Below are 13106 nucleotides of genomic sequence, written 5' to 3'. Positions count from 1 at the left end.
TGATTTTACAGGGGTGATTCCTTTACTCCTATTTACTTCTATTTCTATTAAAAGTCTTCTTGTAAGAAAACTGAATGCTTTTTTCATTGTTCTCAGATCCAAGGGTTTGGGTCTGTGGTCACCTATGCAAATTGGTGAGGATTTTTACCAAACCTTTCCCAGGAAGTGGGGTGCAAGGGTTGGGAGGATTTTGGGGGGAAAGATGTGTCCAAACTAAGTTTCCCAGTAAACCCAGTTGGAGTTTGGTGGTGGCAGTGGTTATTCCAAGGACAAAAGATAAAATTAATTTGTACCTTGGGGAAGTTTTAACCTAAGCTGGTAAAAGTAAGCTTAGGAGGTTTTCATGCAGGTCCCCACATCTGTACCCTAGAATTCAGAGTGGGGGAGGAACCTTGACAATGTGTTTATAAATAAAGCCTTTTCTTTCATCAAGAAGTCGTACGGCTATCACTGCGTCACATCAGACAATGTATATTTCAAATAATAAAGGTAAACACATGGCTCATCTCTGCCTTCACAAAGATTGCGAAGAGCACAGCAAGCCACAGTAATGCACACAGCATTGATGACACTGGCATTCAAATGGGTCTGGAGACCTCTCCAATGAGATTTCAGTCTGCCAAATGCACAGACAACAACCATTCTACACCAGCTGAGCATATAATTAAATCTTCTTTTGCCAGAGCCTCTGATACCAGGATAAGTTTCATAAGCCAATGCAAAACGGAGTATGCAAGATCCCCCAGAACAAGGATGGGAATGTTGTTTTTGACAATGCCATTTGGCGGGAATAGCATCCCAGCTTGTCCGTGAATGTTGACTCCCTATTGGCAAGAAATCCTGGTATCATGAACTTTTCTAGTGCAGTCCACGTTAGCATTCATAAATCAAGTGCTGTCATCTATGAGGACCTGCTTACTAATGGAGTAGTACCCTTTGAGGTTTATGTATTCCTGTGCTCCTTGATGAGGGCAAACGATGGGCACGTGTCCCATCAGTGGTCCTGGTTTGGACACCCTATTCTCTCAAAGCCAGCAGTTGCTGCAGGAATATCTTTTATGCCGGCCACCTTGGGGTAAACCACACCCCTGGTTGCCTCAGAAACTTCCACCACTGCTTTACCTACAGTCGACTTTCCAATACCAAACTGGTTGGCCACAGACCGGTAGCAGTCAGGGGTAGCCAGCTTCCAGATGGTTATAGCGACCCACTTCTGAACTGGCAAGGCTGCCCTCATGCGGGTATCTTTATGCTGGGGGTTGGGGCAAACCACTCATAAAGCTCCAAAAAGATAGCTTTCTTCATGCAAAAGTTCTGGACCCACCACTGGTCATCCCAGGTCTGCCAGAGAATACAGTCCCACCAGTCTCTGCTTGTGGCCCTGCTCCAGAAGTGCCAGTCTATGTAGGAAGCATGAGCGTCTCTACCGAGTGTGGTGAGCAACATCACCAGTGCAAGTCAGCCATGTCTGTGTTCTCCTTCTCCTCCTGCTCCATCAGAAGGTCCGTTAGGTGCCTTCGGTAGGTCAGAAAACTCTGCCAAAACGTCCACCAGCATCTCATGGAAGCCCTGCCTGTTTCCTGAGCCAGGAGTAAAGCGCAAGCGAGACGACTTCTTCACATTGCCGGCTCTGGTGGGTGGGAGCACACAGACCAAAATGCCTGCTTGGCAGTATGTGTTGGCAGGCTGTTCAAGCTCTCTGTAAAGTGCAGGGTGGACTGCCAATTTTTATCACGTGGCACCATGGTCAAAGAGCTAGAGCGGCTAAATTTTGGGAGGATGCTAGGGAGTCTGGGATATGGATGGTTTGACTCAGGGCTGCATGCTGCAGTGTAGACACCAGAGCCCCAGGTTCAGTGTGAGTTAGAAAATTCTTAACCTAGGGTTGACAATCAGTGGAGACACTCAAGCATTGATTTCTCTAACCCAGGATCCACTGACTCAAGTCCCGCTAACCCTGGGCTTGCATTGCAGTTTAGACATACTCTAAGTGAAGCCTGACCTTGTACTGGGATAGGCAGGGTTACTTTGCAGGAGCAAGTCACGTGCCCAGCACCTCTTGCGCAGGAGTCAACTACTCAGAGGAGTAGAGGTAACTCCACTTCCCATAGTGCATTACTCAACTCTTGCTCAATCCCAACAGCTCCTGCTACGCGTCAGGTTGCAGGGGAAAGGCATGCAATGTGGGTAGACAGTAGGTGTATCAAGGCCCAACAGGAATACTCTACATGACATAGTCCCAAACCATCCGCTCTGTAACCGTTTGGGATTCCAGCTCTTACCTCACCTCCAGGCCAGGGGGAACTGTTACTATTCTTTGTTAAGATCCAGTAACATACTTGTGATAGGACCAGGGAGAGGTTGACAGGAACACGAGAAGAGACTGCCAAGAATAAGGGGCATCGTGCACTAAAGCATGAAGAGGATAACATCTATGCAGGGTTTTATAAGGTTGCCCATCAGTGTGGTATCTGGATGCCTTCCACTAATCATCCTTTATAACGGATACATTGAATCCACATGCCAAATCCGAACTCCCCCAAATTAGAGGTCTGGATTATAAAACCCCCATGCTCAGGAGGGTTTGGAGATGGGGTTTTGGTTTGCGCCCATCTCTGTCACTTGCAAAGTGCTAGAAATAAAACTTCCCAACTCATGTCAAAATACCTAAGAATCATCATAAATAGGAAGAACCTCCATGCATGTGCCACGGATTCCTGGCCACCCCAGACATGTCTCTGGGGAACACTGTCCCCGGGGCAGGTGACAATTGAGGCCACAGAAGAGGAAGTGACATGCCCAAGGTCACAAAGTGAATCAGTGGCAGAGCCAGAAGCCGAACCCAGGCCTCCTGACTTGTAGTATCCTCGCGTGTGGAGCACACTGCATCCCTTTCAGTATGAAGTGCCCATTTCTCTACAGCTACTACAGAGTTACCTGTCTGTCTAGGATCCCTGCTCGCGATTTCAGATCATCATCCGCTCTTTGCAACATGTGCTCCCTCTCCAGGTGTAGCATCTCTCGGAGGAGCAGCACGTTGGTACGGTTTTGGACCTCAGCGGCTGAGAGGGCAGCCAGCTGCTGCTGATAGCGCCAGACTTCAGCATCAACGCCTGCCACCAGCGGCGGAGGCTGCGGTGGCACACAGATTTCTAGGTGGGCAGACGCCTGTTCAACGTCTCTCCCCCGACACAGCACAAACTGGTACAGCTCGTAGTGCCTGATGAGCGTGTTATAGAAGTATTCAAACAAGACATACGGTTTGAAAGGGCTCAGCTTTGGCTCACACGCCACGAGTTTATCCTTTAGGAGACAGATGGCCTGAGAAACGGGCAAACCTGGAAAGAAACAAAATGAAAATATTTCCTAAGTAACCCCTACCAGGTTCTTGTAGCAATCAGAATGCCATTTTGGTACCATGCTGTTTAAAGGATGAGGTGATTAGCACCAACCCTTGTTTGTTTGGGGGGAAAATAAACTGATATTATCCCACACTGTTCATCTTTAACCTTGTCACGGGGGAAAGATGGGAAGCCACTGTTTCTTGAGGGCTGTTGTTTAGAAAGATGTGTTAGATCCACGTGGCTGCATTTTACAGGACATAACAGCTAGGGTTGAAGGATTATACTGAGTTTTACAAGAAGGGCTGCCACTCAGCCCGGAAGCTTACAACAAATGAAACTGTTTGACAAATGTTTTTAGCAGACAACGATCCTATTGGGATAACCCCACTCCGGTATTTTACACTGTGATGGTGTTGATATGCACTTGAATCAGCTACATGAGGGAAGGGGAATTTTTGTGACAGACGCATATAACGGCTCAAGGGCTGGTTCTGCACCTACTGATTCTGCAGTGCACACTCACACCTCTTGTTGAATTGCCTTTGTGGTCACACTGAGTGCTGCTGCTGTTGTTATTTATTACATGTGTTACCATAGTGCCTAGGAGCCCAGCCAGGGACCAGGGCCCCATTGTGCCAGGCGCTGTACAAACGCAGAACAAAAAGATGATCCCTGTGTGACGTTATTGACCTGAACTGTAACCTTATAGATCATTGTTGCAACCGAGGTCCTCTAGTTGCACAAAATCTTTTACAAAGTAGGTCAAGTAAGGTGTCTACGAGAAGGTTATGATTTGCTGTTTATGATTATGCTATCTGTATGCAGGTATAATTTTGTATTTAAAGTTATAAGTATTGGCTCTATACTGTCTGTAGTTCAAACTTGTGCTATGCTTCTGGCTGACACCCCAGACAGTTTGGCAGCAGCACTGCCTAGCCTGCTTGATGGCCCATTAAGGACCATCAGCTATACAATTGACCCATTGAGAGAAGGCAGATACACCTTGTGACTCAGCAAGGCATGAAGGGACATGCCTACTGAGAGGACTCTAAGGCTTTCAGGCAATGTGCTGGGCAGCTTATTTTTGGAACAAAGGAAGCACAGGCCACATGTCAAGAGACTATAAAAGGCAGCTGCATCTCCTCCATCTTGTCTTCAGTCCTGCTTCTTACCTTTGGAGGAACTTTGCTACATTGAAGCTCTGAACAAAGGACTGAATGACCCATCCCAGCTGTGAATGTGCTCCAGAGACTTGATTTGAACCTGCAGCTTATTCTATCACCGCTACAAGCCTGAACCAAGAACTTTGCCATTACTGTATGTAATTGATTCCATTTAACCAGTTTTAGCTCTCATCTATATTTCTTTCTTTTTATGAATAAACCTTTAGATTTTGGATTGTAAAGGATTGGCAACAGCGGGATTTGTGGGTAAGATCTGACTTGTATATTGACCTGGGTCTGGGGCTAGGTCCTTTGGGATCAGGAGAACCTTTTGTCTTTTACTGGGGTATTGGTTTTCATAACCATTCGTCCCCATAAGGAGCAGTGCCGGTGGTGATACTGGGAAACTGGAAAAAAGAAAAGGAGGACTTGTGGCACCTTAGAGACTAACCAATTTATTTGAGCATAAGCTTTCGTGAGCTACAGCTGAGCTCACGAAAGCTTATGCTCAAATAAATTGGTTAGTCTCTAAGGTGCCACAAGTACTCCTTTTCTTTTTTGCGAATACAGACTAACACGGCTGTTACTCTGAAACCTGGGAAACTGGGGTATCTGAGGGAATTGCTTGTATGATTTATGGTTAGCCAGTGGGGTAAAACTGAAGTCCTCTCTGTTTGTCTGGTTTGGCATGCCTTAATAGTAAAGGAACTCCAGCTTTAGGCTTTAACTGCCCTGCTCTAAGCAATTTGTCCTGAATTGATACTCTCAGTTGTGTCCTGCCAGAGGCCGCTTCGTTACACCCTGCCCTAGAGAGTTTACAATCTAAGTATAAGACAAGAGACAACAGAAGGAGACAGAGATATCGAGGAGGGAGAAAAAGGAAATTATGACACAATATTGGTCAGCAACATACACAGTGGTCTCTGCACACCAGTGGCCTAACTGTATAGGCCTAATATTCGTGCCAGACTGCTAATATTATATAAGATGACTACAGACTTATCTGGAGGGATCTATTTCTGTGTTTACTTGTCACAATGCTTTGGAAGTGACAATCTCTTTGAAGACTTTTTAGTTCCTCTTAGACCATTTAGACCCTGAGCCTGCTCACACCAAAATCAAAGACAAAACTCCCATCATCCTCCACTGGAGTAGGACTGGGCCCATAATACTCTTGTGACTGGATACAGAGGCTCTACCTATTTCCTGCAAGCGGTAGGGTTGCCACCCATCTGGTTTTTGGCTACTGGGTCTGGGTGCCATTTAGGGTTGACAGGTGCCCAGTTTTTGACTGGAAAGTCCAGTCGAAAAGTGGAGCTGGCAACCCTAAATGGCACCTGCACCTAAAGTCTGGTTACCATGGGGCGGGGGGAGGAGCCGAGTCATTAACCCATGCCAGCCTCTGCTCAGCCGGGGCTGTCTCCTACCTTCAGGCAGGCACCTTGAGATGATCCAGCAAATGATGGGGGATGGGGGAGAGAGGAGTGAGTGATGGGGCGGGGCCTTTGAAGGAAGAGGCAGAGAAGGGGCGGGGCCTCAGGGATCCAGTTACCAGCAATTAGAAAGGTGGCAACCCTACCAAGCAGGTAGTTAACTGCCTGATCATACCCCCTATTGGGCAGAGTAGTCAAGGCTGGAGACTAAAGGCCCAATCATCGTCTCAGAAGGAATTCAGGAAACTCTGGTAAAACCTTAAAAAAGGCAACAGTGAAACCTATAATAAGTGACCCTCTCCAGGGGCCCACTCAAATGAGATGGTTGACTGAGATTAGGCAGAATTTTTCTCACCCTGTTGAGCAATATTTTGGGCGCAGTCTCACTGGCTTAAAAGGGTGGTCTCTTCTACAGTTTCAGTTATTTGTGTTCAGAATGGGGAAAAGTCTCTGAGAAGGCTGTACCCCACAGCTAAGAACATAACAATGGCCATACTGGGTCAGACCAAAGGTCCACCCAGCCCAGTATCCTATCTACCGACAGTGGCCAATGCCAGGTACCCCAGAGGGAGTGAACCTAACAGGTAATGAATGATCAGATCATCTCTCTCCTGCCATCCATCTCCACCCTCTGACAAACAGAGGCTAGGGACACCATTCCTTTCCCATCCTGGCTAATAGCCATTAATGGACATAACCTCCATGAATTTATCCAGTTCTCTTTTAAATCCTGTTATAGTCTTCGCCTTCACAACCTGCTCAGGCAAGGAGTTCCACAGGTTGCATGTGCACTGTGTGAAGAAGAACTTCCTTTTATTTGTTTTAAACCTGCTGCCCATTAATTTCATTTGGTGGCCCCTAGTTCTTATATTATGGGAACAAGTAAATAACTTTTCCTTATTCACTTTCTCCACACCACTCATGATTTTATAGACCTCTATCATATCCCCCCTTAGTCTCCTCTTTTCCAAGCTGAAAAGTTCTAGCCTCTTTAATCTCTCCTCATATGGGACCCGTTCCAAACCCCTCATCATTTTAGTTGCTTTTTTGAAGCTTTTCTAATGCCAGCTGTTGGTGAAGGGCTGAGCTGTAACCCAGGCTGTCTGTTTCTCTTATTGTAGCCTTTGAACTCTATAAACCTTAAGAAGGGAACTTGCTGACCAAAAAAAAATCATTCATTGTTTGCAGAGCCAGATGACTCTGATCCGGCACAGCCGGGACAATGATGGTAGGTGGTTATTGAGAGGCACTGTAAAGTTAAACCCCAGCAAAATTATTAAAAAGGGAGAGATTCCACTAAACTCCTTCACTCTTCAATGAATATTATTAATGTCTTTTTTGTGGGGGTAGAGGGAATTGGCAGCAAACAAAGACAAATATTGAAATACACAATCATACAGAAGTAAATATTAAATAAAAATGCAATCCCCCAAATTACTAGAGAATTTGGGAAAAGCCATGCATTGGATGTGGTTATAAACAGAAGAGCAGAGCTGGTCAAAAAATGTCCATTGACTCTTTTCCCCAAAGAAAATGTCTTTTTGACTAAAGCTAAAGTTATCCTTTTAGTAAAAATATGTTAGGGGTTTTCATGAAACTTTTCTAGACAAATATTTTTGTTTAATTGCATCAGGAAAATCCCCACTTTCTGGCACTTTTTAACTTTTCTCCCCTTTTTCCAAGGAATAAACACAAAAAAGAGAGAGCGAGAAGGGGGAGTGTAATTTGCACACTAAAATGAAAGTTTGGGGAATTCTTAAAAATTTTTTTCAAAGTTCAAAAATTTCATATTTCACTGAAAACCCTCACACTTTCACAAACAAATATAAAATACAATTTCTTTTGATTTTTGTGTGTGTAAAATATGCTTCCCTTTTTTCAATCAGCTCTAGCGAAGGGTTTCTTAACCAAATGCTAATGCTAATAATGTGGTTCCCTCATTTTGGGGGACAGTTTATTTATAGTGTGTAAAGGAGAAATTCCACAAAAAATATAGTGTCCAATTATCAAGCTTTCTTGTCTGACAAACACCCGCCAGCCCTCAGCAGTAACATAAAAACAAATGGACTTTAGCGTTAATAGCCTGTGCTAATTCTTTATGGATCCGTTCGTACATGTGATGAAGAATATTTTTGTTATTATTACATTACCATTATGCAGAATCCCACAACACTGGCCACAGACTCAGGGGAGACTGAGTTCAATTCCTAGCTGTGCCATAGACTTGGTGTGTGACCTTGGGAAGTCACAAAATTTCTCTGTGTCTCAATTTTCAGTGTGTAAAATGGGGATGCTTCCCTGCATGAGAGATAATGAGCATACATTGAAATAATGTTGGTGAGGTGCTCGGATACTATTGTGATTAAGACCTAGCTAGCTAGTTCGTTTCTGCCAAGCTGCACTATGCATGAATCCTGGGAAGCAGTGACTGTGAAAGAAATTGGGGGGGTCATGGTGAATAATCAGCTGAACATGAGTTTACAGTGCAAAACTGTGGCCAAAATGGCTAACGCAATCCTTGGATGCATAAGCAAGGGAATCTCAATTAGGAGTAGAGAGGTTATTTTATCTCTTGTATTTAGCACCGTTCTGATTGCTACTGTAATATTGTATCCAATTCTGGTGTCCACAACTCTAGAAGGATATTGAAAAGGGTTCAGGATAGGATTCAGAGAAGAGCCACAAGAATGATTAAAGGATTGGAAAACATGCCTTATAGTGATAGACTCAAAGAGCTCAATCTATTTAGCTTAACAAAGAGAAAGTTAAGGGGTGACTTGATCACAGTTTATAAGCACCTATATGGAGAACAAATATTTGATAATGGACTCTTCAATCTAGCAGACAAAGTTATAAAAAGATCCAATGGCTGGAAGGTGAAGCTAGATAAATTCAGACTGGAAATAAAGTGAGGGCAATTAACTAATGGAACAATTTGCAAAAGGTTGGGATTGGTTCTCCAAGACAGGCAATTTTTAAATCAAGATTGGAATTTTATTATTTTTAAAGAGATGCTGTAGTTCAAACAGGAATTATTGTGGGGAAGTTCTCTGGCCTGTGTTGCACAGGAGCTCAGACTGGCTGCTCACAGTGGTCCCTTCCAGCCTTAGAATCTAAGAATAACACAAAGAGCCTGAATTTTAAGTGCTGTAACCTGGCCTTCAATTTTGTCAGTAGAATTTTGCACTCCCAAGTAACTCTTCCCACAATTTTGCACCACAAAAATATTTGTGGGTTCAAATGATTCCACCGTCAAGTCACTAAACTACCTGACTAGAGCTCCTAAATCAGTTTAATGAAAAATGTTGAAAATTCAACCTTGTCTTCCTTTTGAAGATTTTCAAACAGAATCTTTTTGTTTGTTTGTTTTACCATGTTTTTTTTTTAAAAAGGAGGACTTGTGCCACTTTAGAGAGTAACAAATTTATTTGAGCGTAAGCTTTCGTGAGCTACAGCTCACTTCATCGGGTTTTTTTGTGATTCCGCCCCCCATTTTAAAAAAAGTATTGAAAACACTATCAAAATGGTTACAGAATTTTTAGTTCTGATTTATGTTTACCAAAAAAAAGGTTTTCAGGAAAATAAAAAATTTAGTTAAGCTTTCCAAGCATGTTTTTGATCAGGGGAAAAAAGATATCAGAAAAGGTACAATATTTCACAAAAATGAAAACATTCAAGGGTTGACAATTTTTATAAACATTTTTTTTAAACGGCTTTCTTTTTAAGAAAAATTCTTTAGTTAAAAGTATTGCCAACCCTTCACCCTATACCTGACTGAGCATGCAAATCAGGTAGTTAATGGTGTAATACTGTCATTTGCACCTGTATTTAATTGTGGGAATAAATTATGCCTCAAAATTGGAGTCTGTTTCTGAAAATCAGGTCCAAAAGAAAAATTTCTGGAGAAAAAGCCCTCTAATAAATTTACAGTCTGTGCAAAGTTAACTGAAGACAATAACTACCATCAGACTAGAAGTTTGAGCCATCCTAGGCAGAAGTCATTATGGTCTGAGCAGGGGACTGGGAGTCAAGACTTCCGGGATCTATTCCTAGCTCTGCCACTAACGGTATGCCTACACTTAAAATACTACAGCAGTAACACTATAGTCCTTCAGTGCAGGCAATACCCACGCTGACGGAAGGGCTTTTCCCATCGGTGTAGGTCATCCACCTCCATGAGAGGCAGTAGCTAGGTTGACAGAAGAATTCTTCCATTGACCTAGCATAGCCTACATTGGTATGCTGCACCACTGCATCATTTTAAGGGAAGACCTGCCCTCAGTTAGCCTATCTGCAATACAAGGATGGTAATTCCTACTTTAGGGTGCTGTGAGGCTTACTTAATTAGTGCTTGTTACACTCTCTGAGATCTGGAGGGGGATGAATGCATGGCCTTATTATTTATTGGTACTTCTGTAACACCGAAAGACCCCGGTCGTCGGCGGGCAGGATAAAACCGGGGACCTTTGGAGCTTAGTGCATGAGCCTCTACCGCATGAGCTAAAAGCCAACTGCCTGTTAGCTAAGGCTGTAGAGCCGACTCATTTAACTCTCTCTCTTGAAGGGGTCTTGGTGCCACTAGATGGGACAGACCACCACACCCAGGATGTGTGTGGGATACACTTCCTCAAAGTCAACAATGACAAGTCTGAGAGTGAATGACACCATCTGAGGTAAAAGTAGGTGGAGCCCAGGGAAGTAAAGTCCTTGGGGTGAAGAGATCTGGCTCATGAGATTCACAGCCTCGCCAGCTGACTCAGGCACTGCACAGCAAGACTGTAGCCAAGCGCTTCAGGAACCTGAGGTGAGTCTGTGCTGAACTGGGGGATAGGGAGATTAAATACACCATTGGCCCAGCACTTAGAATGAGGAGTGACTGCGCGTTATTCCTTGACAAAGGTTTGAATTGCAGTGGCGATAATACCAGCAAGGGCTTTGACTGCCCAGATGCCTCATGCACCCATGAATGGGGCCATGTGCAAAATTGGCTCTCTTGATAAAATGGCCCTAATGGGAGTGTATCGACCTAGATCATTTGTGATAGTGATTATATCTGTCAAGGGAGAAGCCAAATAATGAAGAACACATCAAACACAGAAGCCCTCGGCATAGATTTCATTCCACCGCAAGCAGGGAGTGGGCAAAATGTGTATTAATATGACAGTAGCAACTAGAGAGTCCAGCGGTAACGTTAGGGGCTGCATGCATGTTGAGGCCTGCGCTATAAAACGTAGGTTGACCTAGGTATGTCGCTCAGGGGGGTAAAAAAAATCACATGCCTAAGGCTATGGCTACACAAGAGAGTTTACAGCAGCACCCACGGTGCCGTTATAAGCTCTCTAATGTAGCCGCTCTAAGCTGACGGCAGGGAGCTGTCCCATCAGCTTAACTACTATAGCCCCTGCGAGCAGCACTCGCTATGCAGCCGGAGAAGCTCTCCCGCCGGCACGGCACTGTTCACACCGGCGCTTATGTTGGTGTAGTTTTTGTCACTCAGAGGGGTGATTTATTCACTCGCCTGAGCGACATAAATTATGCCGACATAAACTGCAGGGTAGACATAGCCTAAGGCCTAGTTAGGCCAACCTAAACCCAGAATAGCAGTCTTCCATTGACCTAGCTACTCCCCTAAGGAGGTGGATTTACTACAGCTACTATGGCATGGCGGCATTCTAGCTGTGTCGCTGTAGTGCTTGTAGACAGATCCCTAATCAGTGCCATAAAGCACTCAGAATTTAAATAGACAAGACAGACAACAGGTGAGAGAAAGGAAGCATTGTTGTTATGCCCATGTTATACAGGCATAGAGGGCCTAGTTCTCATTTACACTCAGACCCCTTTACCCAGTTCTGGCAGGCAGCTGGTAACGTGACTTAAAAACCACTTTCCACTACCAAAGTGGTGTTAAATGCTCCCAGTCTAAATGAGAACCAGGCTCTGTTGGAGAGGTGTGGTCACTTGCCCAGCATCACACAGGGAGCCTGTGACAAGGTCTGGAACTTGAACCCAGATCGTTGATGCCCCGATCAGCACTTTTACCACAAGATGATCCTTCCTCTCAGAGTGACCATTATTATGACAATTATTATTATTTGTATTGCAGCAGAGTCTAGCACCACAGTCATGGGCCAGGACCCCACTGTGCAAGGTGCTGTACAAACACAGAACAAAGAGACGATCCCTGCTCCAGAGAGCTTACAATCTATGTATTCATGAAGTTGAAATAACATGTAAATCAGGCCTGTGATCTTCTTTTGGTTTCATACCAGTATAACTCCATTAACTTCAGTGGAGTTACTCCTCACTTACTTACACTGGTGTAAATGAGTTCCGAATTAGGTCCATCAACTTCAGTTAAAGAGTGGATTTAGGGTTATTTCACAAGCACATAGGGGGCTCAGTTACACCGCTGTAAATCTGGAGTAGCTAGTGGAGTTACTCTGGATTTACATGAGTGTAACTGAGAATAGACTCTGATCACATCGTTTCTGGATCAAGACCTTCAAGAAAACAGCAGGAGTGGAGAGGCCAAAGTTTTACTGTAAGGGAAGTCTATATTTAGGGCCAGGGATTAATAGCACCAAGATGCTACCGGAAAAGGAAAGCTGGATTGCAAAGAGAACGGGAGTCAGCACTGACCCTCCCAATCATCCCCCCTGCCACATCTGCCTGGGCAGTCCTGCTGCTACCAAAGTTCTCTCATTTGGACTCTCAGAATCTGGGGGAACTAGCAAGTTGTGGAGTATCAGCACCTCTCCATAGAGGATCTGGGCTATTCCAGCTGGGATATGCAAGAGTGGCAGCTCCCTACGGACACAGAGGAGAGAGCACAGCATGTCTGTCTATGAGGGGCCAAATTCGGCTGTATGTTAGGTCTGCGTTGTTCTTCTCATTAGGGCATAGACAGCTCGTGTTTAACCATGCTCTGATTTCTATTTAAATGTTCCATCACTCCAGCACAATAGCAATTACAGCCAGGCGCTGACTGCAGCCTGCTGCTACCTTAAGTCCGGTGCCCCCCCATGCACGATGGAGTCTGCCCACTGGTCTCTGCAGCCCCATCCAGCACCCGTACACCACATTAGCAACCTCTCCACACAGCACCCAGGCACATTAGTGGGTATCGGGCACCCGGGACCGGATTCTGATGTCACTTACATGGGTGT

The 13106-nt window shown here is 44.7% G+C and overlaps 1 protein-coding gene across 1 annotated transcript in view; it reads right to left on the bottom strand.

The window, feature by feature from the left end:
* C3H8orf74 (chromosome 3 C8orf74 homolog) overlaps positions 1 to 13106 on the bottom strand; it is a 34555-nt gene that overhangs the window by 9118 nt on the left and 12331 nt on the right. Inside the window, exon 3 of the mRNA XM_073335345.1 lies at positions 2938 to 3338. Coding sequence (XP_073191446.1) covers positions 2938 to 3338 — 401 coding nt within the window. The remainder of the gene's footprint in view (positions 1 to 2937; positions 3339 to 13106) is intronic.

This window comes from Lepidochelys kempii, chromosome 3 (assembly GCF_965140265.1).
Source record: "Lepidochelys kempii isolate rLepKem1 chromosome 3, rLepKem1.hap2, whole genome shotgun sequence".
NCBI lineage: Eukaryota > Metazoa > Chordata > Testudines > Cheloniidae > Lepidochelys > Lepidochelys kempii.
This window is presented reverse-complemented; position numbering and strand designations above follow the sequence as displayed.